The following is a 27,897-nucleotide window of genomic DNA, read 5'->3' as shown; positions in this document are numbered from 1 at the left end:
CATGTCAGTACCCAGTTTACCAGGCCCTCTACTCAGTCAGGCCCTCATCCATACTCTTGAAAGATCTGACTAGGCCAAGGTTTAAGTAGCTGGTCATGACCCAGTGAAACGCACATGAAGAAGCCTTTGTGAGTAGTGAAGTTTCAGAAAGCATGCAGGTGGGTTCTTGTGGCCCTCAAACCACCTATTAAGAAGGCAAAAGGGCCCCTATATATAGAATTTGCTACTATTTATCTGCTATTCCCATGACCTTCTCCAAGTCTCTTCTCCCTATTCTATAAAAAAAGTCACTGTCACAATTGCAAGATAAAGAAATAATTGTTTTATCGTGCATCAGACTATGTCATGGGGACGTCACAATGGCAAAGAGCCTAGTATAAAAATTGGAGGATGGGGTGGGGCAGCAGAGTGGGTTAGCAGCATCCAGAGCTGGGGTTTATCCAGCCCTAGGCCTCAGGGCATCACCTTTGCCTTGGGATGAGAGGAGAGTGGTTTGGGCAGGATGTGGACCTTCTGGCCAATTTCCAGGCCACAGTGAGGCCAAGACGGGGTGGGCTATGTAAGGGCTGTGCCAGTTCCCCCAGGACAGTTTGGAGCTGGGCATGTCCAAAGAAGCTCCTTTTCCTGTGACTGTGGATTTCTTTGACCTCTGCAGCACTGGTGGTGGTCGGCCTGGGTAGTGGTTCCTAGAATCTGGTCTGATTAACCTAGGTTGCAACCTTCAGAACCCCAGGAAGATCAGCTTTAGGAACTCCCTGGCAGGTGAAAAGGGCAGTTCCCATCATACCAGCATCCAACCTGGACCCACTGTTCTCTGCATGGGGAGAGTGGCTCAGCTCTTGTCTCTGGGAGGGGAGGGGTCCTCACTGTTCCCTCTCACTGGGTCTGGCCTCTGCTATTGAGGGATAGTATTTTTCTTGGGCTTAGTGGACAGCTGAACAGCCAGCCAGAGGAGCAGTGGACCCAGCTGGGCAGCTGTGGCGACAGTTGGCTCAGCTTTCATCCACATCAGAGCTGGCCTGCTCCAAGATTATCCCCACGTTTGAATGTGGCTCCAGCACCTCACTTAGTTTTGGCTTCCTCCTTGTGTGGACACTGAGCAGAGATCTTGGCTGGGGGCCAAGGGTGTTGACCCTCTTTTCATGAGGGAGCCAACACTAGGAGGCACAAACCATAATGCCTGGAGAGGAGTTTCTGCAGGCTGGAGCCCATATTCCAAATCTCGGATGTTGAATTCAGCCACTGAATACAGGAGTCAGGAGCTTGGAGTCTGGGAACCCCAAATGGGGGATCACAGAGCATAAGATCTCAGACCTGAAACTTAGAGCCCCAATGTGGGGGCAGTCTGGAAACTGGGCTGACAGCAACTTCCTCTGGTGATTGGAAGCCCGTCTGAGAAGCAGTTGGGTCAGGGGCAAGGTCTTGCTTTGTGCATGTCCTGCTCACAAGCCTGGGCGGGGCTCCTGATGGTTTGGTTTGGCGGTTGCACAGGGTCAGGCCCAGGTTGCTGGTGCTGTCTCTTGGGAAATCTTGCAGTAACCATGGTACCTGGGACCCCAGGGACCCAGATATGCTGGGGATGGGTGCGCCACACTGCTGAGACCTCACTGTCAACCTTCTAGCTGTTCACGTCTTTCCTCAGAGCCTGTTCTGCCCTCAGGAACCATGTGGACTCCAGCTCAGCCTGTGATCTTTGACTCCTGCTGCTTCCCTGCCCCTTTTCCTCCAGCCAGAACTCCCTGCCCCAGGCTCAGACCCAAGAAGACCTGCAGTTTATGTGCCTTAGGGTACAAGAACCAAGGAAGAGGCTTGGCTGGAGGACTCTTCTGGCCCTACCTCTCCATCAAGCTTGCTGTGAGGTCTGGTGAGCATTGCCCTCTCTGCTGTCAGATGGGCATTAGCATTCCTGTTTTGTCTGCTTCCCAGGACTGTTGAGGCCATCAAGTGAGATGGTCTGTACAGGGCCTAGAACACGTCGTATTTGCTCAATAAATTGTGTTGAGTAAGATAATGGCAGAGGACTTTATTGCACAGCCCTTTCCTCCCTCTCTCTTGCACATGTGCGTGTGTGCGTGTGTGTGTGTGTGTGGTTTCCTTTTTCAGTTTCATGGAGGAACAGCACTGTGAAAGCTGACTCAGGGGCATGACTGCAAAAGCACATCCAGGATCCCTGGTCCAGGATGGCAGCCTATATGCCTGCTTAGGTGGGTCTGGGGAGTGGTTACGTTTCCTCCGCCCAGGGGGCAGGCTGGGCTCTAGGGTGGAACTTCAGCCTTCTCTTGCTCTCACCTCCCTCCTCTTGCCTGGAAGGACCCACAGAGATTGAACCTCTAGCTGTCCATGTGAGGGCTGAAATGAACCTCCTGCCCTTGACCTGGTATCTGCTTGTTCCCTTTCTCAGGGCATTTGAGAGACATGGCTTCTAGGCGCAAGCTGCCAGGAGTCCATGTGTATGTGTGCTGGAGAGTTGAGAGTTCTTTTTTCCAGAGGGTGTGACTTCCATCAAGACGGTACCTATTTTCCCTGCCATAAGGCCCCCTCTTTCCCGATGACACGATCAGTAGCCATGTGGTGGTAATACTCCTTGTTACTCCACCTTAAGTCTGCAAGTAGAAAAATGGACACAGATAACAACTGAGTGGTCAGTGGCAGCCACATATGGGCAGCCAGAGGCACGAGCAAGGTCCCTTTGGTCAGTGGCAGCCACAAAGGCCCAGGCTTTGGGGAGGCCCTGGTTGGTGCCCTTGGGGTTGCCTGCCTGGTTTCGGCAATAAATAACATGAGGACCCAAAAACCAAACCAAAACAAAAAATACAACCAGTATCTCTTGGGGTAGGTGGTGGGAGACTGTTTAAATTATCGGCCTTCCCTGGGCCACTAGGTGGTTGCTGGCGCAGGGCTAGGCAGGCGGTCATCGGCACGTGTGCAACTCCACAAGCCGCTGGCACTGCCGGCACTTGACGAAGCAGCACCAGTGGAATTTGCAGCTGCAGCGTTCAGCCAGCTCCACCTGCGCCGTGTGGAAGCCGCGGCCACAGCACAGCAGCTCACAGCCATCGATGGCCTTGGACGTCTTGTTGCATGTGCGGCCCCTCGTGCCCAGCACGCCGCTGCGCATGTCCTGCTCGCAGAAGTCGGGGCTGGGCTCCAAGTACACCAGGTCCTCATCTGTGTGTGGCTTGAACTGTGCATTGCGTGGCACCAGTGCCCTGGAGGAGCCCACGCGGCGTGGCTCCACCTCAGTGGCACCATCAAACTTCTCCTTCAGTGCGTGACCCACCTGGCGGAAGGGCGGCACGGCTCGCCAGCACGTCTTTACCTCACAGGAGCCTGACACCCCGTGGCACTTGCATTCCACCCGCATGTGTGTCAGGATGGCCTGTGGGAGAGGGTAGGGGAGAGGGGCCATCAGGAGATGGCAAGGGGAGGCGGGGAGGGGCCCTGGAGGCTGACAGCGGAGTGTTGGTGCCCTGGGGCCGACGCTGCAGTCAGATTTGCTGTTGTACCTCCTCTTACGAATTATGCGGTACTGGGCTGCTAAGCAGTGTTGTGACAGGTGAACAAGGTACTGTCCCTGCACTTGGGGCATTGGGAGTTGATGAAAGAGAAGCACTAAGGGTGGTGTCCTATCAACAGTGAGTGACAGGTGCTGGGTAGGGAGAACACTGTTGCATTTAACTTCTGTAGGAACCTTGGGGAGTAGGCATCCAGAAGGCAGGTGGCGTTACAGGCACACGATCTTCATGGTGATGGGGAGAAAGGTTTACATCCTAGCTCTGCTGCTCTTTTGGGGAGTCAATGTATATGAGAGACAGGGATGGACACACATGTATGTATGTGTGTGGGGGGCCATATGTATGGAGGGGGCCACTTACCCTGTCTGTAACACCTGCCCACCTGTCTGCACCCCCACCTGGCCTGTCTTGAACCCCACGGACCTACAGAAGGTGCCAGGTGCTGGTGAGAGCCTGCACAAATGTTTTCTGAGTGGCCATGTGGGTGGGAGAGTATGTGAGGCCCTGTGCACGCTATCCCTACCCCGCTTTTGGTAGCACCATACTACCTTCCTGCCGGCCTCATTGTTGTGGAGGTTCATGAGGGCTCTGCTGGACGAGGCCCCCTTGCTTCTCTCCCGCACATCCACAAACGACTGTGAGAAGGCCACACCGTAGGCGATGTTGTCAGAGCATCCTGACCACTGGAAGCCTGGGGTGTGGTGGGCACAGAGAGGGCTGTGGTGAGTGAGGGCCAAGGTCATGCCCCCTGCCCTCCCACTCTGACCACCTCCTGCACCTACCCTGTGGGCTGACCCCGTGCACCGTCCGGTCACAGCCACACTTCTCCAGCTCCCCACTGCTGCACGCCCGCGTCACTGCAAAGGCCACACCTGCCGAAGAGATGGCGTACACGAAGGCCGCCTCCCGAGTCCCTGTGGGAGGCAGACGGAGGGCAGGGCTGGGTCCCAGGGCTCCTCCCTGCACCCTCCTTTGTAGAGGGGGAGGGGCATATGGGGCCTCCTGCTTGCTGGAGGCCAGAAGGGAGCAAGACAGGCAGAAATCAGGAAGGTGCTTGTTCTTATCACACCAATAACTGAATCTGTTTTCTTTACCAGAGCATGGCTTAGGGCTCTTCACACAGGCAGATCCTGTCATCCTCACAACCACCCCAGAAGGCAAGGACTGTTACCATCTCCATTTAAACAGAGTCTTGGGGGCTTTTCCGAGGTCACTGAGCCAGCAGACAGTCTGGCTTCAGAGCCTATGTTCCCAGCTCCTGTGGGAAGCTGTTCTCACTCCCTCCCCAGAAGGTTTGTGAAGGTTTATGGAAGACCAGACAGGCTGGGAGAGGTGAACCGGCTTGCCAAGGCTGCAGGTAGGAAGAAGGCCTGGAAGGAGAAAAGGTCTGGCTTCCTTTTCTGGCCTGTTCCCCAGCTGGCCCCACTGGAGTCACCCTACCTTATGATCTTGCCCCTTCCTCTGAGACTCGGCCTGTTTTTGAAAATGTCTTGCTTCCTTAGAGTAAACCGTAATAACAGCAGCTTCTACGTAACCCCTAACCCCTATTGTGGCTAATTAGGAGATACCTATTACGCATAAGCCCTCCACCACTGGGGGCTTCATTGTCCCCCATTTTATAGATGGAGAAATGGAGGATCAGCCGGGGAAGGGATTTGGTCCCAGTCACCCAGCCAGAGAGCCACGGAACCAAGACTCAAGCACACGTCTGACCGCCTCTGCCGCATGACTTCTCAGTGATTCTATTTTGGTGCCGGCCCTCGGCCCTCGTCCCCTGCCTGAATGGATGTTTTTATCCTCCTAAGAACTGTGCCTTGGGGGTGTAGCTGTTGTGGACTCTCTTTCTGGAGGTGGGGGGCAGTGTGCGAGCTGGAGTATGCATGGCCGGCTGGGTGTGTGACCAGACAGCAGACCATGCTCCCCTCCTGGGCCCTGTGAGGAGGGCCTCTGTATGCTGTGACTGTCCTTCTGTCTCTTGTCGGAGTGTCTGTGTCCACAGGAGTGGAGGGGGCAGGCTTTGGCCCCATGGTTGGCAGTTACCTCTGTGACACCCAGGCCTGTGCTCTCGGCTGCCCCAGGGAGCAGGCACCGTGGTCAGATGGAAACAATCACCTTCTCTGTGCCCCTGTCTGTGGACAGAGGCTGTAGAGGCCGAGCACTGGGGTGGGAGGCATCTCAGTCCCCGACCACTCAGGACGCCCTGTTCTTGGTTCGGCCCTTCAGCTGGCGATAGTGCCCACCACCCACTCTCCACTGCCCACTCTCCACCCTGGCTTGGCCATTTTGGGCCAGCACTGGGGGGCTTGGCTGGAGCAATGGAGCCTCGACAGCCTGAGACAGAGTCTTCTCCAAGTTAATCGAGGTTAATAGCAGGATCATGTTGGTTGGTTTTATGCTGTGGCCGCCCAAAGAGAGACGACTTCAGTTTCTGGTATTTCTGGTATTTCCAGGCCTGAACCAGCACAAATCTTTGCCCCAAAGACCAAGGGGGAAGGGAAGTCAAAGCAGGAGACGGGGCTGGCTGACGAGACGGGGCTGGCGGGTCACCTCAGCCTGGCCTCACATGGTCCTTCCTCCTCTGCTGGTCTCCGCTCCCAGGCCACCCCAGCCCAACCCCAGCCCCAGGCTGATCTCCCCTGTGTACTGGGGGTCCCTGGGGTGCAGGGCCCCCAGGGAGGTTGCTCAGAGAGACCTCTGCCTCATTCTCCAAACCAACATTCATCCACTGAGACTCCAGGTTCCTTTTGCCCTGGCTTTGGGAACAAGAACACTGTTTTCTCATCTCAGGACTGGGCCTGAAGGAAGAGATTCTGGAAGGAAGATTAACAACCTAAAGCTTAGAGACAGTTTACCATGTGCTGGGCTCTGTCTAAGCACTTCACATGTGTTATATACTTGTCCCAACAACCCTATGAAGTAGATACTTTTCATTCATCTTTGACAGATGGAGAAACTGAGGCACTGAGTGGTAAAGCAACTTGTCCAACAATACCCAGCCAGGAAGTGGTGGAGTTAGAATTTGAACCCAGGCAGCCAGACTCCAGAGCTTTCAAACTTGACATTATTCTGCCTCCCAGAGGCCCTGAGCCCCTGGGAATACACATGCAGTTGATTCCACCTCCCACATATGGAGCCAAGAAGGGCTTCCTTAGGTCCACCCTAAACTTCACATGCTGTAGGACAAGCCCAGTTCCCTCTGTGGGTTCTTTACTGGGGGACGGTGAGCAGCTGGCCTCTGGGCTCAGCACAGCAGGCCCCAGAAAGCCTGGAAGATGTAGGCAAGCATCTGTGCCCCTAAAGCTGATGGCAGCTCCTCCAGCCTTCTCTACCTGGTTCTGGCTTCCAGCCCTTGGACTCCAGGGTGGTGGCCCTTCCCAGTTCCTCACCTCTGCCCAGGTGCCCAGGCTGGAGCCCTGCTCGCTTGAGGAGGACCTGGCAGAGCACTCTCCCCAGGGGCCACTCAGACATAGAGAAAGAACTGTGGTCCACCTGGGTGGGTAGCAGCAGAGCTTCCCTAGCAAAGTGGCAGATCCTGCTCCCTGGCCAGGGACTTTTCGAGGGAGGAAGGCAATCCTTGCCTTGTCCTTTCCTGGGCCAGGGGCCAGGGTAAGGCAGAACTCTATGGTGACTTCCGTTTTCATACAGCCATTTGCCCCTTCCCACACCCAGCTCATTTCTTCCTGCTGTGTCTTCTTCCCAGAGCACCCCTGGCCCCTGATGTCACAGGTCTAAATACTGCGTGTCCTCTGGGTCCAGCCTCAATGCCACCTTTCCCAAGGTGCTAAGGCTGCTTGGGGCTGGGAATTCAGTTAACCTGTAAATCCACTAACAGCCACTCTTTCTGAGGGCCTGCTATGTGCTGTCTAAGGCTCATGACAGCCTTAGCAATGAGCTCTCTACAGCTCTGCTCTATAGAAGAAAAGGTGAGAGGCTTGGTGTCTTGCCCTGGCTCCCTCAGGCAGTAAATGGCCAAGTGGGGATTGGAACCAAGGCTTGTCAGACTCAAGGCCTGTGCCCTTCAGAGCATATCACTTGTGAAGTCTTTCCCAGATACGGGAGAAGGAAGTAGTTAGGAGTGTTTGGAGAACTGGCTAAGGCTGAGTTGGACTGGCAATGAAGCCATAGGCTTGCTGATCCCCTGGGTGCCAGGGCAGGTATCTTGGTAGAGGTGAGGCCCAGCTGGAGTCTTGGGGAGGTGGGGCAGGATAGGCACTGTCTCCCAGGATAACCTTATCCCCCGTTCTCCAACCTCTATCCCTGCCCAGTCTGCCTTTCCAGATTCCTTTACTCTCTTGGATGTGCAAAAACCCACCTTTTCTTGAAACCAGCTCCAGGAAGCCCCTTTAGATGTAAGAGACAATACAGGATCAGGGAAAGAGCGAAGGTTTCAGAGCCAAAGTTGTATTGCATTCTCACTAGCAGTGTGACCTTTCTTTCTGAGCCTTCTTGAGTTGAGTGTTCTCAACTCTAACATAGGGATAATAATGCCACCCCGGCAGGCCAGACTTTGCACCTCTTTGCCTCCCTGCCCCATGTGGTCAGAATCAGGATGTCCCAAGCTTTATCTTCTAATTGTCTTGTGTGTGTCTGGCCACTGCAGCCTCAAGGCTTTCCCAGTGTGGGAATGTCTCGGGGGTATCTCCTCCCCAGATCTTCTGTAACTTATAGCATCAAAAGGCTGGGTCACAGAGGTAACCCAGGAGAAAAAAAATGTTCTCCCCATCATTGGGTCCAGTGTGATGCCAATATTGAGGACAAAGGTGACAGCACAGGTTCTAGTGAGGGACACCCAAGACCACAGAGCATTTACTTCTTAGGTCCAGGTGGTGCCACAGTCAGGAAGGTGTCCTAGATGGTTTAGACATGGGGAATGGACAGACAGGCCTGGGTTTGGACCCTCACTTTGCTATGGCCAGGGCACCACATGGCCTCCCAGCCACAGCAGTCAGACCCTGAGGGGGCCTTAGAATTAATCAAGTCCCTCATCTCAGGATAGGGATTTGCTCAAGGTCGTAGAATAAGACACGGTAGAGGCAAAGGAGGCCCAGTGCTGTCTACAAATGGAGGACAGCAGGAGAAGGGGAGTTTTTACTGCCTTTCCTGCCTCTCCCACCCTGCCCAGGCACACCTTTGCCTGGTGCTATGGCCTCCCTGCCACCCTCACACCCGTTGGTTCATTCGATATTTATTGGTTTATTTGATATTTATCAGTTTAGTATTTAACAATTCATTCAATATTTATCAGTTACCTATTATATGCAGGTCCTGCTCATTTAATATTTTAATATTTGTTGGTTACCTATTATGTGCAAGTCCTGTTCTAGGGCTTGGGATTAAGTAGTGACTAAAACACAGAGGCCATCCCTCATCTAGCCCTGAATACCTGCTCAGCCAAGAACCACCAATCCCCGCCCTCCCAGCTATGCCAGCTACATTACCAAATTTTTGGTAGATGTTCAGCCTAGAACACACAGTTTTGCCCCAAATTACACACCACCTTCATTGTTCATGATTATTTCACTGTCCATCTTGCCTCCAGGCCAGGAGCAGGGGAGGCTGTGAGACCTGGGGCAGTGCTGGCAGTGGGAGAGCCCCCCACCCCTGAGCCATGTGGGGGTCAGTTAGCCCTTCCTAGGCATCATCTCTCTGATCCTCACGGGAATCCTAGGAGGCTGGTCCTGGGGTGGTCAAGGAGGACACTGGGATTTAGAGAGGGCACAGACCTTGCCCAGAATCTCCCAGCCAAGAGTTGGCAGGCCCAGGGCTGGGGGTGTTACCGCCCTCTGCTTGCCAAGTTTCCTTTCTCACCTGTGATGTGGGAGAACAGCACTATAAACTCAGAGTGTCACGAGAATGACCTGATGCAATAGCACACCACAGGCTCTCAACAAATGGGGGCTCCTTCTCTCCTCTCAGACCCCGGGGTGGGTCTGGTCTGGCCTGCTAGCTTTGTCTTCCACGTCTGACGCCATGACCTAGCCAGGTGGCTCATGTATGCAGGCTCTGGCCATGCCCCCGGTCCTGAAAGCTGGGCATGTGAGTGAGGCCCGCTTACACGGGCTGCTGTAGATGACAGGAGCTGGTGATGGGAGGTGTATCTACACGAAGTGCTTCCCATGCGTGAGGCCACTGTATCTTCGTGACAGCCTCATGAGGTAGGCCTGCGTGTGGCCTTGTTGCCAGGCAAGGACACAGATGCTCAGGGGAGCGCAGGCACTTGTCCCAGGCCATCCTCGGCCTCACCCTTCCTCCATCTGCCTCACCAGCCAGTCCCTGGACCTTCTGAGAGCAGTGCTTCGCTCTCGGACCTCAGGAGGGACAAGCCCCTTTTCCTCTTAGTCATTGGAGACAAATTAAGAAGTTTCCAAGAGGAATTTTACTAGGGAAGAAAACCACAAATGCAAAAAGGAGGAGTCTGATGAGTGGGCAGAGCTCAGCCTCCTTCTCCAAGTGCGACTAGTACCTGCCAGGTGTGACTGGCCTAGTCTCAGCACCTTGACATGTCCCTCTCCAAAGGGGGCTGGACATTCGACTCTACCACTCAGACTTTAGTCCAGAGCAGGTACCACCCAGGCCTAGTAGGAATCTCAGCGTCCCTCAGAACTTGCTGAGCCGGTGCTGGGTACCCCCTTGGTTCCTCCCCCAAAGGTAAGGAGGGCTTCTCACAGGGTCCCGAGTACCCACGATGACTTCAGGCCAGCATTGGCCCAGGCTACCCCCTTCCTTGCCCCTTTGATTCCTCACCCCCGACCTGCTTTCTGTCATTAGATGACATCCACTAACTCTCCTCCATGCCAGGCTTTGCCATGTGCCAAGAAACAGGTCAATGAGCCATGACCCTTGCCTTGGAAGGGTCAGAGTCCTAGTGATGGGGGAGTGGAGTCGGGTGAGGAGATACGCATTTCAGTCTAAAAGGTGTGCTAGAAGCAGCGTGAACACAAATGGTGTAGATAAAAAGGTGTGTGTATATATAGAAAGAGAGAATAACAAAGCAAATGGGTGAAAGTGTAAGCGGTTGGTGAATCAAGTGAAGAGGATATAGGAGTTCCTTGTCCTACTTTTGCAATTCTTCTGTAAGTTTGAAATTATGATTCAAAATAATCCCACAGGAAGAACAAAGAGCTTTGGAGCCCAGAGGGAAGAGCTGAGAAGGTGTTGTGGAGGAGGGAACTGCTGAGCCCTCAAGAAGGGGGCTTGGGTGTTTGGGGTAGAGGATGTTGCATGTGCAAAGGGAGGAGTGGGAGAGGGTGACAGCCTGCCATATGAAACGCTGCCAGTCTATCCACCAATCTGTCCAAGACACACCTACTCTGTCCAAGGGCTTCCCAGGCTCATGAGCTGCTGTTTGAGGCTGGTTCTGGGGCCCCATCGACCAGGCAGCCCTGCCCGCCTGGAGGCAGCACTGTCATCCTGGGAGATCCTCCACTGCCAGGCTAGGCTCACTGGGTCTCTGTTGCTTTTCCAGAGCAGTGATGTTCAGCAATGCCAAGCGAGATCATGCCTTTTTGGCCCCTGCCAGCTCTTAGGAGAACAGCTTCCAGATTTCTATCACAGTTGGTTTCCAGCAACATCCAAATGGTTTGCCACAAGCCCAGCAGCCCCGGCCGTCCAGGACCACAGGTGCCAGGAGAAGGGTTGGCCCAGGCAACCCCTTCCTGCTGCCTGAGCAAGTCAAAGGGCCCTGTCGATGGTTAGTGACTCGGAAGTGTCAGTTTCATGCCCAGGAAGTAGAAAAAGGGGCCCATAGTTTAGAGTATTTCCTCGAGGGCAGGAGCTTGGCTGGCGACCTCCGGAGGAGACTTCCAGTTCCATAGACCGTTCTCTATGCCCTGGCCCCCCTGTCTTTGGCTTAATGCCATCTCACATTTCTGGTCTCAGCTGAGGGCCAGTCTCCTCGGAAAAGCCTTCCCTGAGCATCCCAGCCCCAGCCAGGGGTGGTGTCCACCCTGTGCTCCCAGTCTCCCCTGGCCCCTTGATCACAGCGTTTCCTCGTTGAGGGTAAGACCACAGACCTGGAAGCGGGACTGCCTGGGGTTGAGTCCTGGCTCTGCCACTTTCTAGTTCTGTGACCTTGGGCAAGTTACTTAACCTCCATGTGCCTCTGTTTCTGCACATCCCTGTATCTCAGGGCTGGCCGTGCTGGAGGTGCACAATAGGGTTGGTCAGGTGTACCAAGGAATGGGATGGGCCCAGGTACTGGAAGCCAAGTGCTGGGGTGGGAAGAGCAGCGGGCCAGGGATCCAGAGCCTCACGTCTGAGCCCTGATGCTCCTCTCCCTCTGAGGAACCTTGGGCAAGTCAGTGCTGTTCCCTGCCCGAGCCTCAGTTTCTTCCTTCATTACCTGCTTACACTTCCAGGAGGTCATCACTGGAAACACGGTGTGCTTCTCAGTGCTGCCCCAGCACAGAGCTGCCATCTCTTCTGATGGCCCCCATCCCACATGTGCCTCCCACCTGGATCATCCTCCTGTCCTGGGCCCCCAACGCTCTGCATCCTTTATGCCCTCACTTGGGCCCTGTGTTGGTTTTACTTTAGAAATGACCTGGAATAGCCCCGTTGCTCACAAGCATCTCATTTCCTGCTGGGCCCACGCCCTGGCACCGCAGGCTCCCCTGCAGCCCTGCATGCCCTCCCCTCACCTTGCGTCACCACCTTGCCGAAGACGGGCAGGGAGTCGAGTGTGGAGCAGTTCCAGCGCCGGTTCCGGAACTGGTACTGGCACTCCTCAATGGCCAGTTGGGCACCGCGACGCACCGAGTCCATGACTTCCAGGTTCCGCTTGCACATCTGCACCTGCCTCTGGATCAGGCCCTTGAGTTTCTCACACGTCTCCTCCTCTGAGATGCTCCCCACTGACGACAGCTTGGCCAGGTACCTGGGGAGAGGGTGGCATGTGATGCAGAGCCCACCTCCTCATCTTTCCCGGCCCAGGACCAGGCCTGCGCTCCAGCCTGGGTCTCTGGGAACTGACTCGTCCCAGTGATTGGGCCTGGCTGCTGACTTCTCTCTTGATTCGGTTACAGGTCCTCTTGCCCAGCTCTAGGGGCACCAAGGGAGTGGAAATGCTGTCTTCCACAAAAGGCCTCTATCTCAAGTTAGGCAAAGCAGGCAGCAGCAGTGGGAGGGAAGCTGATCGAGCCCTCCCTGCCCCGGCGGCCCCCGTGCCACTGTCTGTGCCAGGACATCACCCCAGACCTGGCTATGGGATCCCATTATTCCTTGCCGAGATGCCCTCTAGCGAGGAGGCTGGAGCCGCTGTCTGCCCAGGGTCTCTCTTTCCCTGCCCTAGGCAGGAACCCCAGTGATCCTTGGCCCACCTTCTGGCCACAAGACCAAGTTCCTCACTGCCAGCCACATCCTAGGACCACCAGATGGAGACCAGTGGCATTGTTGCCACTCTTTGGAGGTGGGACAATGAGGGCAGTGACGGGCTAGAGGTCTAGGGATGGTCAGGATATGGGTGGTGGTGGCGAGAGTGGGCGGCTGTATGGAGGGTTCAAAAGCCAAGTGCAGCATGCTCTCTCCTCTGCCCCTTGAGTTTCTATGGAGATGGAGCAATGATGGCTGCTCCTCAGAGGGTTATTGCGAGGATCATGATCTCAATGAGAGGAGTTCTGTGAAGGTGCTCCGGGACCAGGCCCATGCGGGAGGGGGGCCTGTGAGTGTTTCCATTTCAGTGGAGGACGAGAGAGAGCACCACAGTTACAGGTCACCGACTGGGTGCCGTGCACCATGGCTGCACTTCACCCTGTTGCATCCTCACCCCAAATCTATGAAGTGATTATGCCCGTTTTATGGATTCTAAAATGAAGGCTAAGAGGGTGACAGGTCCAAGATGACACAGATAGCAAGTGCCAGAGCTCAACTTCCAATCCCTTCACACCTATAGGTCTTTCTCCTGCCTGTCCTCCTTCGTGGCATTGAAGGGGCCTGGGAGGCCCTAACTCATCTAAGGACAGACACTCTGTGATCTGGGTCAGGAGGCAAAGAGACCTGAAGCAAGACATCAAAGTGCTCACTGGGATTGGAGCAGAGCTGGGGAAGGGCCCTGTGAGGGAGAAGCTGAACCGCTCTTGAGGGAAGGGAAACGAGCATTAACTGAGCACTTATTAAGTGTCAGGTCTGGTTCAGAGAGGTGGAGCGACTGGCTCAAGGTCACCCAGCTCTAAGGGCAGACCTGAATTAGAGCTTGGGTCTGGACACCCCAGAGGCTTGTGCTCTAAGCATTGCCCCTCAGCCTGCCCTACCCTTCCCCTGAGTGTCTCTGGCCCAGCGCAAGTGCACATAGTAGGTGGACAAGAGGCAGCCTCTGGAGAGGAGAGCTGAGTGGTGACTCTGGAAGACCCCCTTTCCCATCTGGTGAGTGGGAGATGCGTCTGATCACCTCCCAGGGCAGGGCTGCCTTCCAGGTTCTTGGAGGAGCAAGAGTGCAGAGAATCACACCTAAGCAATGTTCCCCAACAAGGTATCTGGCCCAGACCCCTCGTTTTACAGGTGGACACACTGAGGCCCCAGAGATGGAGGGGGGGGCCTTCCCATGCCAGAAGGAGGTTCCGGGCCTGGCTCTGCCTTCAGCCTCAGCCACACAGATTGGAGTTTCCTGCTGCCCCAGACTCTGCAGCGAGCCAGGCCTCCTGCAGGGGCTTGCCCAGCACACACTGAGTATCCTAAGGGTTGGGGATTTTCTGGAGGTGACAGTGAAGAAGCTGTTGCATCTTATAAAGGGAGATGCGCAAATTTCTTGTTTGAAGAAGGATAAAGGGAAGGTCACTGCTCTCTGGGCCTCAGTTTCCTCATCTGTAATAAGAGAAGGGACCACTGGTTCTGTCTGAATGGAGGAACTGCTGCCTGGAGCAAGAGGGATCTGTGTGTGAGAGATGGCCTGACACTGGCCTGAGGCAATGAGGCAGGAAGTCACCATTCATTTGTTGAATGAGGGAATGAATGAATGGTGACCAAATAGAAAAGCAAACAGAAAGTCCTATTTACGGGAATTCTTTCTAAAGATAAGAAGAGCTAACTTCTATGGAACTTGGGACTGGGCTAAGTACTTTACTTTATTGCATTTAATCCTCTCAGCCAACCAACTCCCACTTGAAAGAAGAGGAAACTGAGGCACAGACATTTTAAGTAATTTACCTCATGTGCAGGGCCATACAGCCGGTGAGGTTGAGCAGGACTTGAACCTGGCGTTTGCCTGGCTTCACAGCCTTGGGCAGAGACAATATTCTCTGTGCGGCTCAAAGACTAGAATTGACACTGTGGCCAGAAGCTGCTGGGAGCTGGGTTTATTCAACCCAAAGATGCTAGCCAGGGTGCAGTTGGGGGGCTGTCTCCCTATCCCTGGAGGTTTGCAGGTGGCAGCTAAATTTTATTTGTCAAGTATGTGAGTTGGACCAAGTGACGGTTCTTGAATCTGGCTGTGCATCAGAAATGTGTGCAGGGTTTGTTGAAAGTGGACGTGCCTGAGTCCCAGTCCCAGCAGGGTTTGGTGGGCATCTGAGGTTAATTTAATGTGCCTTAGATACAGCTGGGAGGCTAGGTAGGCGCTGGCCCCGAGAGCAGTCTGTGTAAGTATGGGTGATGTTTCCTTCTCAGCCATAGGGAGCTCTGACTCAGGGATGCCACTGCCCTCCTCACTGTGGCATTGATCCCCAGGATGTTTCCTTTTCCCGTGGCTGTGGACCTGAGCCTGGTTTTCCTTATCTGTAAATGGAGATAACGGTTCTCACCCAGAGGGCTGCCGAGAGGAATGCCGGTGATTTGCTGTGTGATGCACCTGGCTGTCAGCTGGGTACATCCTAGATGCCAGGTAATTGTGGGGGCAAGTACACAGCACGGGGCAAGTGCGAAGTAGGTGGTATCAGGCCAAGGATGGCCAGCCTCCCCTCCCCACCCCCCGCATTCCTGGTCTCCCAGGGGCCTCCCCACCCCTCCTTCCTCTCTACTTGGTGGTTCCCAGAGGATGCACAGACTGGTGGTATCCTGACAAGGCCCAGGCAGGAGCTCAGAGCCCCTTGGAGGGAAGACAAGGGCAGGAAGGGGGCTGAGACGCAGCAGAGGCTGTATTTGGAAGGGGAAGGGCTCCTCAGCCCTGCCTGGGTGCTCTCCCGCCTCTGCCCAGTCAAGGGGTCGCCTGTGGAGCTAGTCCCACCTGTTGCTCTTGGCCTGCAGGGGGCGCCAAGAGCCCGGCTACTGGCGGTGGGCCAGGTCCACGTTCAGGAGGCCACAGGTGTCCCTAGGTGGGGGCACAAGGAATTGAGCCTGACGTTGGATCCTTTCCTGCTCAGACCCAGGCTTGGCCTCTTGGCAAAGGGTGGGGACCCTGTTTGCTCTGTCATGTGGGGGCACAGAGCTGGCCCATTCCCAAGTCAGCCTCTGCTCCCACAGCATGCAGCCAAGGAGGCTGCGTCTGGCTGTGCTGGGCCCTGGCCTCTGGTCAAGGGAGGCACCCAAGGGCACGGGTTCTCTGGGCGAGGTGGTGGTGGGCGGGCAGCCTCTGACCCACCATGACCTTGGGCAAGTCCCTGCCACACTTGGAGCCTGTCTCCTCATGGGTACAGTAAACTGGTGGGTCCATATGGCCTTTCCCACTGTCAGAGTAGGTGGGCCTCCTTCTACTGGCAGGGTGGGGAGTGGCTGGGCTTCAGGGGCCTACTGGCCCCGTGCCAGGCTGATAGATGTGTCTCTGCCATTGAATAAGTAGTGAGATGGACCAGGGGAGCCACCTGCATCCCCCCACCCAGGCTCAGAAGGCAGCAAGGGCTGAATGACAGTCGCAGGGGCTTAGGGTGAGCTGCTGGGCTGCCGTGGCCGTGAGTCACTGGGCCAGCTTCCAGGAAGGAGCTGAGCAACCTCTTCCGTTGGCACCAGTGCCCACCCCCAGCCCCTGCCTTCATCTGGCACAGCAGCTGTCCCCTTCCATACACACGAGGCCCAGCCCCACCCCCACCCCTGTTCCCCCAGACCACAGGGTCTCGCCCGGGCAGGGCTGGGTGCCAGGGCTGGAAATGGAACTGGGCACCGGCTCTAGAGAGTGAGAACCCCAGGCATTACAGGCTCTCATCCACAATGTTTCTGCTTGCTTGTTTCAGTATCTAGCTAGCATCTGGCCCCATTTTACAGATGAGCAAACTGAGGCTACAGAGACAAAGCAACTTGCACAAAGTCCCACAGCTAGAGCAGCGAGCTGTAGTGCAAACCCAGCCCTAACTCTCAATTCTGTTTCCTCTGTACCTGGCTGTGGATATGCCCCATTTACCTGCTGAGAGGGCTAATACCGCCCTTGGTGCCTCATACAGAGCACAGTGCATAGAAGGTGTTTAATAAATGCCTGCAGCAGGGATATAGGGCTCTGTCCTGACGGGGTTCCCTCTGCTTGCCTCCTGGCAGAGTGCTCAGGACGGGGAAGATAAGGATGAGGGAGGAATGTGGGGGCTGCTGTGGTCTTTTGATCTGCTGAGGGCCTGGACACCCGTTAGGGTGAGGCCTGATTCGTCCTGGACACCTCAGGAATCCCCTTCCAGCGCCCTGGGGTGGTTCAACCTCAGAGACACGTGTGCCATCCGCTGACCCTGGAGTTGGACCAGGCTCAAACATGGAGTGCACCAGCCCTTTCTAGGGGTGACAGAGAGCCAGGGCATGATGGGCGGGCTGGGCCAGGCTGTGCAGGGCGTTGGCCATCCCTGAGACTTCTCCTGTCCTGGCTGCATTACCCCAATTTAGGTTCCTTCCTGCCACCGTGGAGTACAGGCTTAGCAATTTGCCACCTGCTGCCCCGGCCACCCAGGACTCTAGCCATGGCCATGCCGTTGATCAGGTTACCCTGCCAGCCCAGGCCGCCCCTGCTGCCGCTACCAGCCAGCTCATGCCCTGATCTTCTCCAACGGGAGGCTGCAGGTCCTGCAGGCTCCTCCCAGGAGGCCCTCCCTGAGCCCGGCCCGTGCCTACAGCCTGCAAGGCTGGAGGGCCCTTGCCCTGCCAGGGAGATCAGATCCTCTCGGCCACCTGCTGTTTTCATTAGAAACTAAAATTAGCTGGGCTTGTCCCAAGCTTTTCCAGGTTTGCTTGCTTTTTAAAAAAAATATACAAATTCCTGGAGGAAAATCTGCACCTCTGCGACTCCTCCCGGCTCTTACGCTGTGAGTCAAGAGGAGAGGGGACGGGAAATAGCTGGAGCGTTTGGGAGGCCAAGCAGACCAGTGTCGTGGGTCCCGGCCCTGCGGGTGTCCAGGTGGGGGCTGGGACGCCGGCGCAGGCCTCTCTGCCCCCTCCCTTTGGCCTCCCTGCCTGCCTGGGCCACATTTAGAGCCTCCTCAGGAGCGGTAGTGCCTGTGATACCAGGGAGGAAGGAGACCAAGGGGGTGGGAGGGGGAGCCGGAAGAAAATGGAGTGGCTGCTGAACAGAGCCGCCTTGGGGGATGTGAGCCAGTGGGGACAAAAGTGACCACAGTCCCCATCCAGGACTGTGTTCTTAAGGGGATGGTGCCTGGTTTCCCAAGATGCTAACCATACCCCCCACTCACTTTTACATCTTTGAATGTTTCTATAACCATAGTCTTGATATCCTGCTGTCCTCCCCCTGACAGTGCCTTAGCCTTGGAGACCCTTGTCCTTTGGCATGGCAGGCAGTGCAGTAAGGACACGGACCAGGAACTCCTGGGTCCAAATCTCATCTTTGTGTTGCTTGAGGCAAGTTAGTGAACACCTCTGAGCCTCAGTGTGTTCATCTGTGAAGTGGGAAGGCTGGGATTCCTGCAGGCAGGAGGCCTAAATGAATGAAATGTGTGTGCAGGAGATGCTCATCCCTGCTGCAACATTGTTCTAGCAGCATCATCAAGATGCTCACTGCCATCAGTGCCATCACCACCCCTCCCACTACCTCTCCCAGTTCCTCTGGTCGCCCCTCTGCTGCACCCCAGACCAGACCCCTGCTGGCTTCCGCTCATTTGTGTGTTTTCTTTGCTTGACTCTCTTGGCCCTCTTAGGCCTGGGTTCCTGGTCTTTTTTTCAGCTGATCATGCCTGAGAGGTGGGACACGCTCCCCCAGGGTACAGTGGATGACCTCAGCAGCCATCTCAATGGCAGGCTTTTGACAGAGTCTCCAGACGAAGTCTGCAGAGTCTGAGAATGTGTTTCCTGGCGACCGTCAGTCAGACCCTGTGAGGCTGGGGAGTGTGAGAGATGGGTGGAGGGGATGGTGCTGCTGGGACATCAAGAGCTGGGACACTGGGGTGAGGGCAGGGACAGTGGTGTGCAGGACAAGCTCAGGCGTGTCCAGGGGACTTGGAAACCATTTGTGGACATAACATAGTAGATGCATGGGACCTTCATTTATGTTCTGCCATCAATAGTCACATGCCTCAGTATGTCCTTAGTGCAATAGCACAGGGCTGGCTACGCAGGTGTCTTCCCCTCTGTTTTGCAGATGAGGAAACTGAAGCTCAGAGAAGCATATGTTTGAGGCCATGCGGCCTGCAGTGGAAGGTCAGGATTTGAAAACAGGTCACTCTGGCTCCTAAGCCAAAGATGACCCAGGGTACTGAGGCATGAAGTTTGGCAGTCAACAGACAGTGACCTGAGGGAGGAGGCCTGATTCTTCCCTTGATGGGTCTTTCTAGAGCCCCATGTCTTTTCTGAACTACAGCGAGGTGTCTGGGCTGTGTTCAGGAGTAAGGGGTGTGGGGACAGATGTCTGGGTGGTTATGGGGCTGCCTGGACAGTGTGGAGGCCTGTGGTCTCTGTAGCTGTTGGGGCCACAGAAGAGCTGCTGCCACTGGTCCAAAACCCCTGGAAGGGCAGGCTTTGGAGACACTCATGGTGGTTTGCAGGGCAGTGGGTGCTGCCTTCACCCCTCAGCCTTAGCATGGTCCTAGGTCTGTCAAGGCCCAGGCCGAGTCCTCTTGGCCTCAGGTGCATTTCCTCAGGTGGAGAGAGAGAACGGCCTCCCCTGGAACCCAGGCCTCCACTGCCAGTGCACACCACTCTGCACCTTCGGGCCCCTTTCCCTCTTTCCTGGCTCCTGGGACCCCTTGCTCCCATCTCCTATCCTTGGAAGCCTCAGTGCCCTCATTTTCTGACTCTTAGTTTCCCAATTCTCATTACTTCCAGTATCCTGGCACCCCAGCCCCCTGCATTTCACTCCTGAGGGCTCTGTGTCCCCCACTTCCTGTTTGAGGGATCTGTGTCCCCCACTTCCTGTTTGGGAGCCCCCCACCCCATTTCCCATCTCACTGTATGTGTTCCCAGGGAGCTGGTGGCTGCCTCAGGGCCACAAAGTAGACAGTTGGACCTGAGCCTGGATGGCCCCAGAGCTCTGCCAGGTGAGAACTTGCCTTCTCTGCCTGAGGCAGGTGTGTTGTTGGGGGGAGTAGGTGTCAAATTTAAGGCTGATCTGACCTCACCTTGTCCCCCGACTTGCCGGCAGAGAGCTCTTCCTTTGCTAGACCCACCCAACCTGTGTCCCCATAACCTTTCATGTCCTGTGGCCACTGACCCATTGAACTGTCCTCCCTGGTGGGCTGAGGGAACCTGGGGGTGGGGAAAGAGGAGACCAGGTGAAACCCCAGTCGAACTGTCCAGAGCCAGTGCTGGCCTGGAGTGAGGCTCCCGGTTTCTAGCGAGTTCCTCAGCCTTGGGGGATACCTTCCAAAGGTCCAGTCCTGGGAAAGCCTGTGGCTGAACCCCCACTCCTGCCCCCACCAGGGTGGGGCTCATCTCCCCAGCAGATAATAACTGGCTAGGCGTACGGGGCTGCAGCGCAGCTGCCAGCGGCTGCAGGGACAGCTCTGGGAGACCTGGGATGGAGTCCTGGTTCTATCACCGCCTTGCTGTATGGCCCTCAGTGCCCAGCACAGGGCCTGATGTGGGGAAGCGCTCGACATGTTTGCATGGGGGCATCCCAGGCCCTCCCTGGCAGGAAGGCTCCCCAAAGGGGTTGAGCTGAGAGTCCCCAAGAACCCCCTCACTCTCATGCCTCGAAGCTTGGGTTGCCGGAACAGCTGGGCACCTGACCCAGAAGGGGCTACTGCTGTCTCCAGCACTTGGGGAAGGGTCTCTGGGGCCCAGTCCTGGGATTTCAGGGCTTGTGTGTGAACAGATTGAGAAATAGGGTCTGAAGGGACCATTCAGAGTCATTGCAGGGAAGGGCCCTCAGGCCCGTCAGCTTTCCCACTGTTCTCATGGGCCTCCCCGAAGATACATATGAGCTGTCCGAGGCTCCTCTCCCCTGGAGGACGCATCCCTTCCTCCTCCCACCTCCCTCCCGCTCTCTCCTCAGACCAGGTCCCCTCCTCTTCGGGGTCTGACTTGGCAGGGAACTTTCAGAACACAGTTTGGTTTCAGTTTGCCAGGACATGGGTGGGGGGAGCTGGTGGGGTCACGGCAGGGAGCGAGCCGTCCCGAGTTTGGCTGGATCACAGAAGATGCAGTTCAGGACTCAGAGATAAAACCTGGCAACTCCTGTGGAAATCTGGAGAGCAACCCTGGGGTCGCAGCTCTGCCTGCAGCTGCGCCTGCTCCATGCAGTGGAGGGGTGACGGGAGGGCCCACGGCAGGCAGCTGTCACCCCACCCATGGCTCCCTGGCCAATCTGCACCCCACCGGCTCAGCCCAAGCCCCTCTTCCCAGAGGCAGCAACAAGAGGAGGAGGCTTGTGCAAATGCTCAGCTTTCCGAGTGTACCCACAGGGCCTGAGTTGAGCGAGTTTCAACAGGTTTGGGGAGCACTGTCTTGTCAGATGCTTGCTGCGTTGCTCAATTGCTAATCCAGGGTTGAGGGAAGAAAGTCAAACTATAGCAGACAGCTGGGTCGTGACTGCTGCCTGAGCCACCCCCTCGGGCACAGCCTGGTCTTGGGGCGCTGCAGTGCTGGCGGAGAAACACTCAGCCTGGCTCTCAGGGTCTGTTCCAGCCCAGGAGTGAGGGGCAGAGCAGCAGATCTGGGGGGCAACAGTCACACTTCCTGCCACCCACCTCTGTGCCTTTTAGTATCACCTGAGCCTCAGGGCAGTGGAGCAGAGCCTTCCTCCTACTGCAGGCCTTTGAAGAGGGGCTACCATTGGACAACAGCTGAGAACCCTCTGAACAAGCCCGCCTTTCATTCATCCATCAAAGATTGGCTGAGCACCTAGTACCCGGCAGGCACGTGCCAGGCACTGTGAGATATTCAGAGGTGTTTATGCCACAGCCGCGGTCTCCAGATGTTTATAACCTTGTAGAAGCAGTAAAGAAACCACACGATTAGACTAGAGTTATATATAATACGAAATGGTTCTATAGGCGGGGGATGAAAGCTGTAAAATCTGGACATGGGAGAGCAGTTCCAGTCCTGCTTCTGATTTGCAGAATGACCTTGGGAAAGTCATCGCACGTCTGGGGCTCTGAAGTAGGGCTGAAAGTAATCTACACTTCTCTCCTCTGAAAGTTGTTGTGGTGAGGCATGGAGGGGAGGGTGTGTGGTTCAAACAGGGTAATGGTTGTGAAAGGTCTTTGTAAACCACCGATTCTTGGGGGAATGATTTTGCGCCCCCAGAGGACATTTGGCAAAGTCTGCAGACATTTTATGTTGTCACCTGGGAGGATGCTACTGGCTATCTAGACGGTAAAGGTCAGGGATGCTGCTAAATATCCCACAATGCACAGAAAAGACCCACACAGAAGACGTGTCCAGTCCCAAATATCAGTGATATGGAGGTTGAGAAATCCTGGTGTGAGCTGTATAGTACTGGGAGGGTGTTTGTGATTGTAATTCACTGCCCAGAGCCATGGAGGAGCTCTAAGGAGACGGGTTTTTGACTATTTAAGGGGAGAGAGGGATCTTTAAAAGCTGGGAATCAGGGGGACACTTCCTGGAGGAGGTGGGCCACATCGTTACCTGCGTGACTGGCACTGCACATTTGGGCTGGCTCTGCCCCATCCCTGCCCCAGGGAGTTGTGCCCAGAGTGTTGGGCTTCACTCCACCAAAGGCCAAGGGAGATATAAACTGCACCCCCGGCCCCTGGGCAAGCAGGCTCAGGGGAGCTTGGCCCGAAGTTGCACACCAGTGGGGACTCAAAGCCAGTGGAAAGCATGATGCGTCCTTCACTGCCCCCAGGGCACTGAAAGGTGCTCCCAGCAGCAATTCCTCTGTCCGACATGATTGGCTTGTGAGCCAGGCTAGGTCTTCCTGACTCTGGGAGGCTCCTGCGGGGGCCCTTGTTGAGCAAGGGGGTTGCAGCCTAAGATCCTACCTGTGTTAAATCAGTGGATCTGGGTGGGACAGACTGGGATAAACAGGGCTTGGGAGCAGCAACCTGAAGGCCCATTTTCTCCACCACCCTTATCAATAGGGACGCGGCCCTGTAGCTCCCTGACAGCAGCCCTTGCTTCCGGCAGCTGCCATGGCTGCCATTTCCATCAGCGTGCCTGGCCCCTTACCAGTTCGCCACATGCATGGGTTCACTCTTTCTTGCCAACCACCATTGTGCACCATTTGCATCAATGGGCTCCATTTTACAGATGAGAAACCCGAGGCTCAGAGAGGTTAAGTAACCTGTCCAAGGTCACTCAGCTGGGCACAATGAGCTGAGCTCAGTTGGATCTCAAAGACCCACTTCTTGGCCATGCCGCTGGCCTGCCTCTGAGTGCAGCATGGGCTCCCTCCCCTCACCCCTGGGATTCTGCTAGAGCCCCACTACCCTCCTCTGAGAAATCCACAATCCTCAGACCTTAGCTTATTTATTCCCTAACCCTCCCCAGCACTTCCATCTGGGGTTCAGAACGATCTGCTGAGGACTGTGGCCCCGAGGGAGGAAGGGGCCACCCAGTATGTGGCCCAGAGCTGGGACTGGAACCCAGGTGTCCTGACTCCCAGTACAGCCTCAGTGCAGGGAAGAGGGGACATTCAGAAACATTTCTGAGCTCAGGTCTGTGTCAGGGCAGCCTCCTTAAGGGCAGAGTCCCAGCCTTCCCCCAGGGACTCTTCATCCATCCGGCCCTCCCTCAGTGGTGCGAGCCATCACAAGCTGTCAGCCGGCTCCTCCGGTGCCAGACAAGAGAGTCTAATCAACAGCTCCCAGCTTCTCTGGGCCTGCCCAGGCCTCAGGCTGCCCTCCCAGCTCCAGGCTCCATTCTGCCCAAGAGCTGCACGCGGCGGGACACCTGGCCTCCCCACCAGGCCACCCGCCCTTCTGAGACAACAGATAGCCCTGGCTCTCGCCACTGGCCAGCAGACCCACCCTGGACTGAAGCCTGACTCCAGGGTATTGGGAGGCGAGTGGAACCTAGACCTTGCTCCTCGGCAGGTGCTGTCAGCTATCCTCTCAGGGCCAGGCCTCCTCATACTTCACACTTGAGAAGACACAGTGCCAGCCACCATGCCTGCATGGACACCTGCCTGCCCAGAGCTTTTCCTTCTAGAGGCAGCTTTTCAGTCAGACACCTCTGGCGTTTACCAGCTGGGTGACTTGGGCAGTTACCTCTGCAATCCCCAATCTTCTCGTCTGTAATGGGATGGAAACGTTGGGATTTAGATAATGCTGTGGGAGTCATCATAATAATTATTATTGTTATGATCCTACAGTCTTCAGACCAAGTCTCCCTCTGTGCCTGCTCGGGCTCGCACTCAGCTCTTTTCTCTCACAGCCATAGAGCATGCGCCCCGTTCCACTCAGTCGTGGTTTTATCATGTCTTTCTACCTAGACTCCGGGCTTGTGGGAGGCCAGGCTGTGACATCCATGTCCCCCAGAGCTGCCATTCCTGGCCAGCTGATGGTTCGATAGAAGTTGATAAATATTGGACCCAACCTTGGTATGTGCCCAGTGTCTTCTTCATACCCTCTCTGGTTTGGGAGGGTCCTGGGAAGCCTGTTGTTCCTCTTGCCTTGGGCAGAGCAGAGAGACCCTTGGCTTGAAGCCGGGGGTGGAGCAGGAGTGAGCTGGGTCATCCAGAGACCTGCTTCGTGGCAACCTGAACCATCACCGTTGCAGAGAACAGGTTTGCCAACCTCTCTTCTCCTAGGCCGCCCCTCCTCACCCCACCCCCAACGGCACAGGCAGGAGAACTGAGTTGTTGGAATTCCCCATAGTTTGCATGATCCAAAGCCGAGGTTGCCTTCCCGGCTGGGATTTTGGGGGTGGACATGGGTGAAGGTGAGTGGTGATGCCACCGGGCCATGCTGGCTCCACTTTGGGACAGCTTCAGGGAAGGGGGTATAGGGTCACCGCCTGGGAGTCAGAACACCTGGGTTCAGTTCTCAGCTCTGAATTTGGGCAGGTAGCTTCCCCTCCCTAGGCCTCAGTTTCCTCATCTGTAAAATGAGTCAAAGATGAGATGCTCCTGAAGGACTTCCCACTGCAGATGTAGCTGTCTTCCATGCAGGCCTGGGCCAGACGCTTGGACTGCCACTTTTTATTCTTTGTTTTTTGTGGCTTTGGCGGTGCTGGGCAGGTGAGACCCAGTTCTTGCTCCTCCTGATGCTCAGATCTGTTTTGGAGACGCGGGCTCTGAACCCATGCATTCAAGAACCAGCTCCAGGGACACCCAGGGTCCTCCAAGTCCAAATCAGCTCCCTCCCCAGCTCTGCGACCCAGGCTCCATTCAGGGGGTGGCCTGCAGGGGGGCAGTGGGAGAAGGTGGTAGTGCCCTGCTTTCTGTACACTCTGCCACTGCTCCTGAAGTGTTAATCAAATTAAGGCTCCAAGAAAAACAAAAGCTCCGCAGCCACTTCGGGCTGCCTTGGAGTCGTTTGCTCTCGGAACAGCTGGGAGAATTCTACATCACCTCTGTCCCCCAAGCCCTGGGTGGCTCTGACCCCAACGAACACACTCCTTCCAGCCTGGAGGGCTCTGGTTGGCCACAATGACCTCATAGCAACAGCCATTGGACACTCGGGGCAATTTCATGAGAGATATTTGTTCTTTGGTCTTGATGCAGAGAGAATTTTTTCCTCTCTCCCTGTCTCCATGGAAACCCCAGCTACACTGTTGGCGATCCCCCTTCCCACCCCATGCTTTTCAGATCAATATTGGAGCTTGGCTCCCCACTGGCTGCCCGCAGCGGATGGTGGCAGAGCTCTGGGCAGGAGGAATTGGGGCCAGGGTTAAGTGCGGGGCATGGGGAACCGTCCTTGAGAGGGGATGAAAGGAGTGCAGGTCCTCTTGCTCCCTGTCCACCCACTCGCTGGAGCTCATCCCTTTAGTCTCCCTCCTCGCAGCAAACCTTCCGCCCCTACCCAGGGAGCGCCCTGAGCGCAAACCCAGTCAAGGAGAAACAGACAGGTCACCAGCGGTTACCACCCCTTCCTCCTTAGGCTAGACACGGGAAGGTGGGGGGCCGTTGTCTTCTTTAAAGTCTGGACGGAGTTTCTTCCTGCCCCAGGGAAAAACCAAGGCCCGGCCAGCGCCGGAGCCAGCCCCGGGCCCTGGGAGACCAGGCGTCCTGGTCCCTTCCTTCTATCTCCGGCTCCCGCCCCCCAAGCAGAAACAGGTCCCTGCACGCCTCCAGCCCAGCCCGCAGCGCGGCGCAGCTCGGCGCGGGGAGCTCGCTCCGGACTTCTCGGGATTAACCTGCTATTATGTCCCAGAGCCCTTCCCTGCAATGGGCTTCCTCGGCGACCTGTCAGCCCGGCTGGACTGCACCCCGCGCCCGGCGCCCCTTCCGGGCCACCGCCCCGCGCTCGCACCCCTGTCGCCCTCGAGCGCCCCGAGCCGCCTACCGGTGCGGACGCTGCCGCCGCCACCCCTGACGCCTCTGAGCAGGGAGCCGGACCCGGGCAAGAGGGGACCCCGGGTGTGCAGAGGGACTTTCGGGCAGTGGCGGCGGCAGCTGAGCGAGCGAGCCTCCGGTCCCGCGGTCGAGACACCTGCCGGGCTGCCCCGCGCCCGCTGCCCCGCGCCGCCTGGCACCGGCCGCTGCCCCCGGGGCCTGCCCCGCCCCGCCCCGCCCCGCCCGGCCCCGGCCCGACTTACAGCCAGTTGCTCGCGGCGGCTGAGAAGACGGCGAAGACGAGGAGGCGCAGCGATCGCAGGCACGAGCGGGGACTCATGGTGCCGCCGCGGGCGCCCGGCCCGGGACAGCGGCTGCGGCCGCGGGGGGCCTCCCGTCGGGGCGGCAGGTGGGCGCCCGCGGGCGGGCCGGGGCGCGCGCGGCGGGGCTCTGCCTCCGTGTGCCTGCCGGCAGCCTGCCCGCTGCTGCGCCCGCTGCCCGGCGCGGACCAGACTGTCAGCGCCGCCCCAGAGCCGGGATGCGGCGGCGGCGGCGGCGGCGGAGGCGGGCGGGCGGGCGGCCGGGGGGGCGGGTCGGGGGCGGGCCGAGGATGGGGTTACCTGGGCGGGCCCAGCGGCCCGGGACACCCCCCCGGGGGCGGGCCGGAGCGGCTTGCGGCTGCCGCCCTAGCCCGCGGGACTGGGCTGCTCCGGGGGCCTCCCCGGCTGGGCGCTCCGGAGGACTTGGGGCCCGAGCCCGCTCCAGGCACGCCTGGCTGCGCGCCGCCGAGCCCGGCCGGGCTAGAGGCGCGGCGACCCAGCTGCCCGGCCGCCGCCCGGGCCTCGGGGACAGGCGGGCACAGCTCCCCCAACCCGCCGCTGCGGGCACTGCAGCGCGGCCCTCACTGCCCCCCAAACCTCCCACCGCCCCCCGCCGGCGCCTGGGAGCCCAGACCCCGGTCCCACCGCGACAGACCCACCGGAGCGCGGCTGCCACTTGCGCGCACCCAGGCGCTGGCGCTCCGGGTGCCTGGGGCTGCACATCTGGGCGCTGGATGTCTCCCGGCCGCCCCCCGCCCCGTCCCTCCCTGCCTCCTGGCCCCCGCGTCCTGCGGCCCAGCACCTCCCTGGCGCTCACCTCCCTACAGCTTTCCGGGAGCTGGACGGGGCCTCCCCAGCTTTGGGCAGCTTGGGACAGTGGCCAGAGACTGTGGGAATCCGAAACCTCGCGTCTGGCTAGCCACAAGATCTGGGCGCGCCCCAGGCAGCAGGGTCTTGACTCTGAGCCTCAGTTTTCTCATCCGAGAAGTGGGCTTAAGACGCTGCGATTGGGAGGACAGGAGGAGTTTAGGCAAGCTCTCTTGGCCCACTCACCAAGTCTTACTTTGCATTTGGTTTTCTATGTGCTTGTTCTATTTATCCTCCCATACCAGGCGGATTCAGCCTCTTGCTGGTTTCGGGCACAGGGCGGTGGCTGCCATGTTTGTGGAAGGAATAAATGAATGGAACGGAATGGGCTGCAACAGCCTGTGCTTGGCTAGTCCAGAGAGCTCAATTCCACACCACTGTAACCCCTAAGAATTGTCTGCCCAAATCCAGGCCACACCCTCTCAGGTCACTGATCTGATTCTGTGTGCTACTCATCCTCCAGGCTGCATCCCCCAGTTGCTCAGAGCTAGAGGGACTCTTACCTAAACAG

At 57.0% G+C, this 27,897-nt stretch overlaps 1 protein-coding gene and 1 long non-coding RNA gene across 4 annotated transcripts in view; one reads left to right on the top strand and one right to left on the bottom strand.

Moving 5' to 3' along the window:
- Positions 1 to 307: 307 nt before the first annotated feature.
- WNT4 (Wnt family member 4) lies at positions 308 to 26,628 on the bottom strand. Of its 3 annotated transcripts, none has more exons than XM_007980117.3 (5): positions 26,463 to 26,628; positions 12,155 to 12,390; positions 4,298 to 4,387; positions 4,064 to 4,206; positions 308 to 3,379 (listed from the first exon to the last, which is right to left on the bottom strand). In XM_007980117.3, exons 1-5 carry the CDS (start codon positions 26,537 to 26,539, stop codon positions 2,912 to 2,914), a joined length of 1,014 nt encoding a protein of 337 aa, XP_007978308.1. In that variant the 5' UTR covers positions 26,540 to 26,628; the 3' UTR covers positions 308 to 2,911. The 3 variants fall into 3 exon arrangements, with proteins under 3 accessions (XP_007978308.1, XP_037857734.1, XP_007978307.1); XM_038001806.2 differs by having other exon boundaries at positions 308 to 3,280; positions 4,298 to 4,429; positions 26,463 to 26,627; XM_007980116.3 differs by having other exon boundaries at positions 4,298 to 4,429; positions 26,463 to 26,625.
- LOC103225418 (uncharacterized) overlaps positions 12,281 to 27,897 on the top strand; it is a 29,495-nt gene continuing 13,878 nt past the window's right edge. Inside the window, exon 1 of the long non-coding RNA XR_494463.3 lies at positions 12,281 to 12,386. This is a non-coding gene — a long non-coding RNA (uncharacterized lncRNA). The remainder of the gene's footprint in view (positions 12,387 to 27,897) is intronic.

Source organism: Chlorocebus sabaeus, chromosome 20 (assembly GCF_047675955.1).
Source record: "Chlorocebus sabaeus isolate Y175 chromosome 20, mChlSab1.0.hap1, whole genome shotgun sequence".
NCBI lineage: Eukaryota > Metazoa > Chordata > Mammalia > Primates > Cercopithecidae > Chlorocebus > Chlorocebus sabaeus.
The sequence above is the reverse complement of the archived record's forward strand: the minus strand, read 5'-3'. Positions and strand labels throughout refer to the sequence as shown.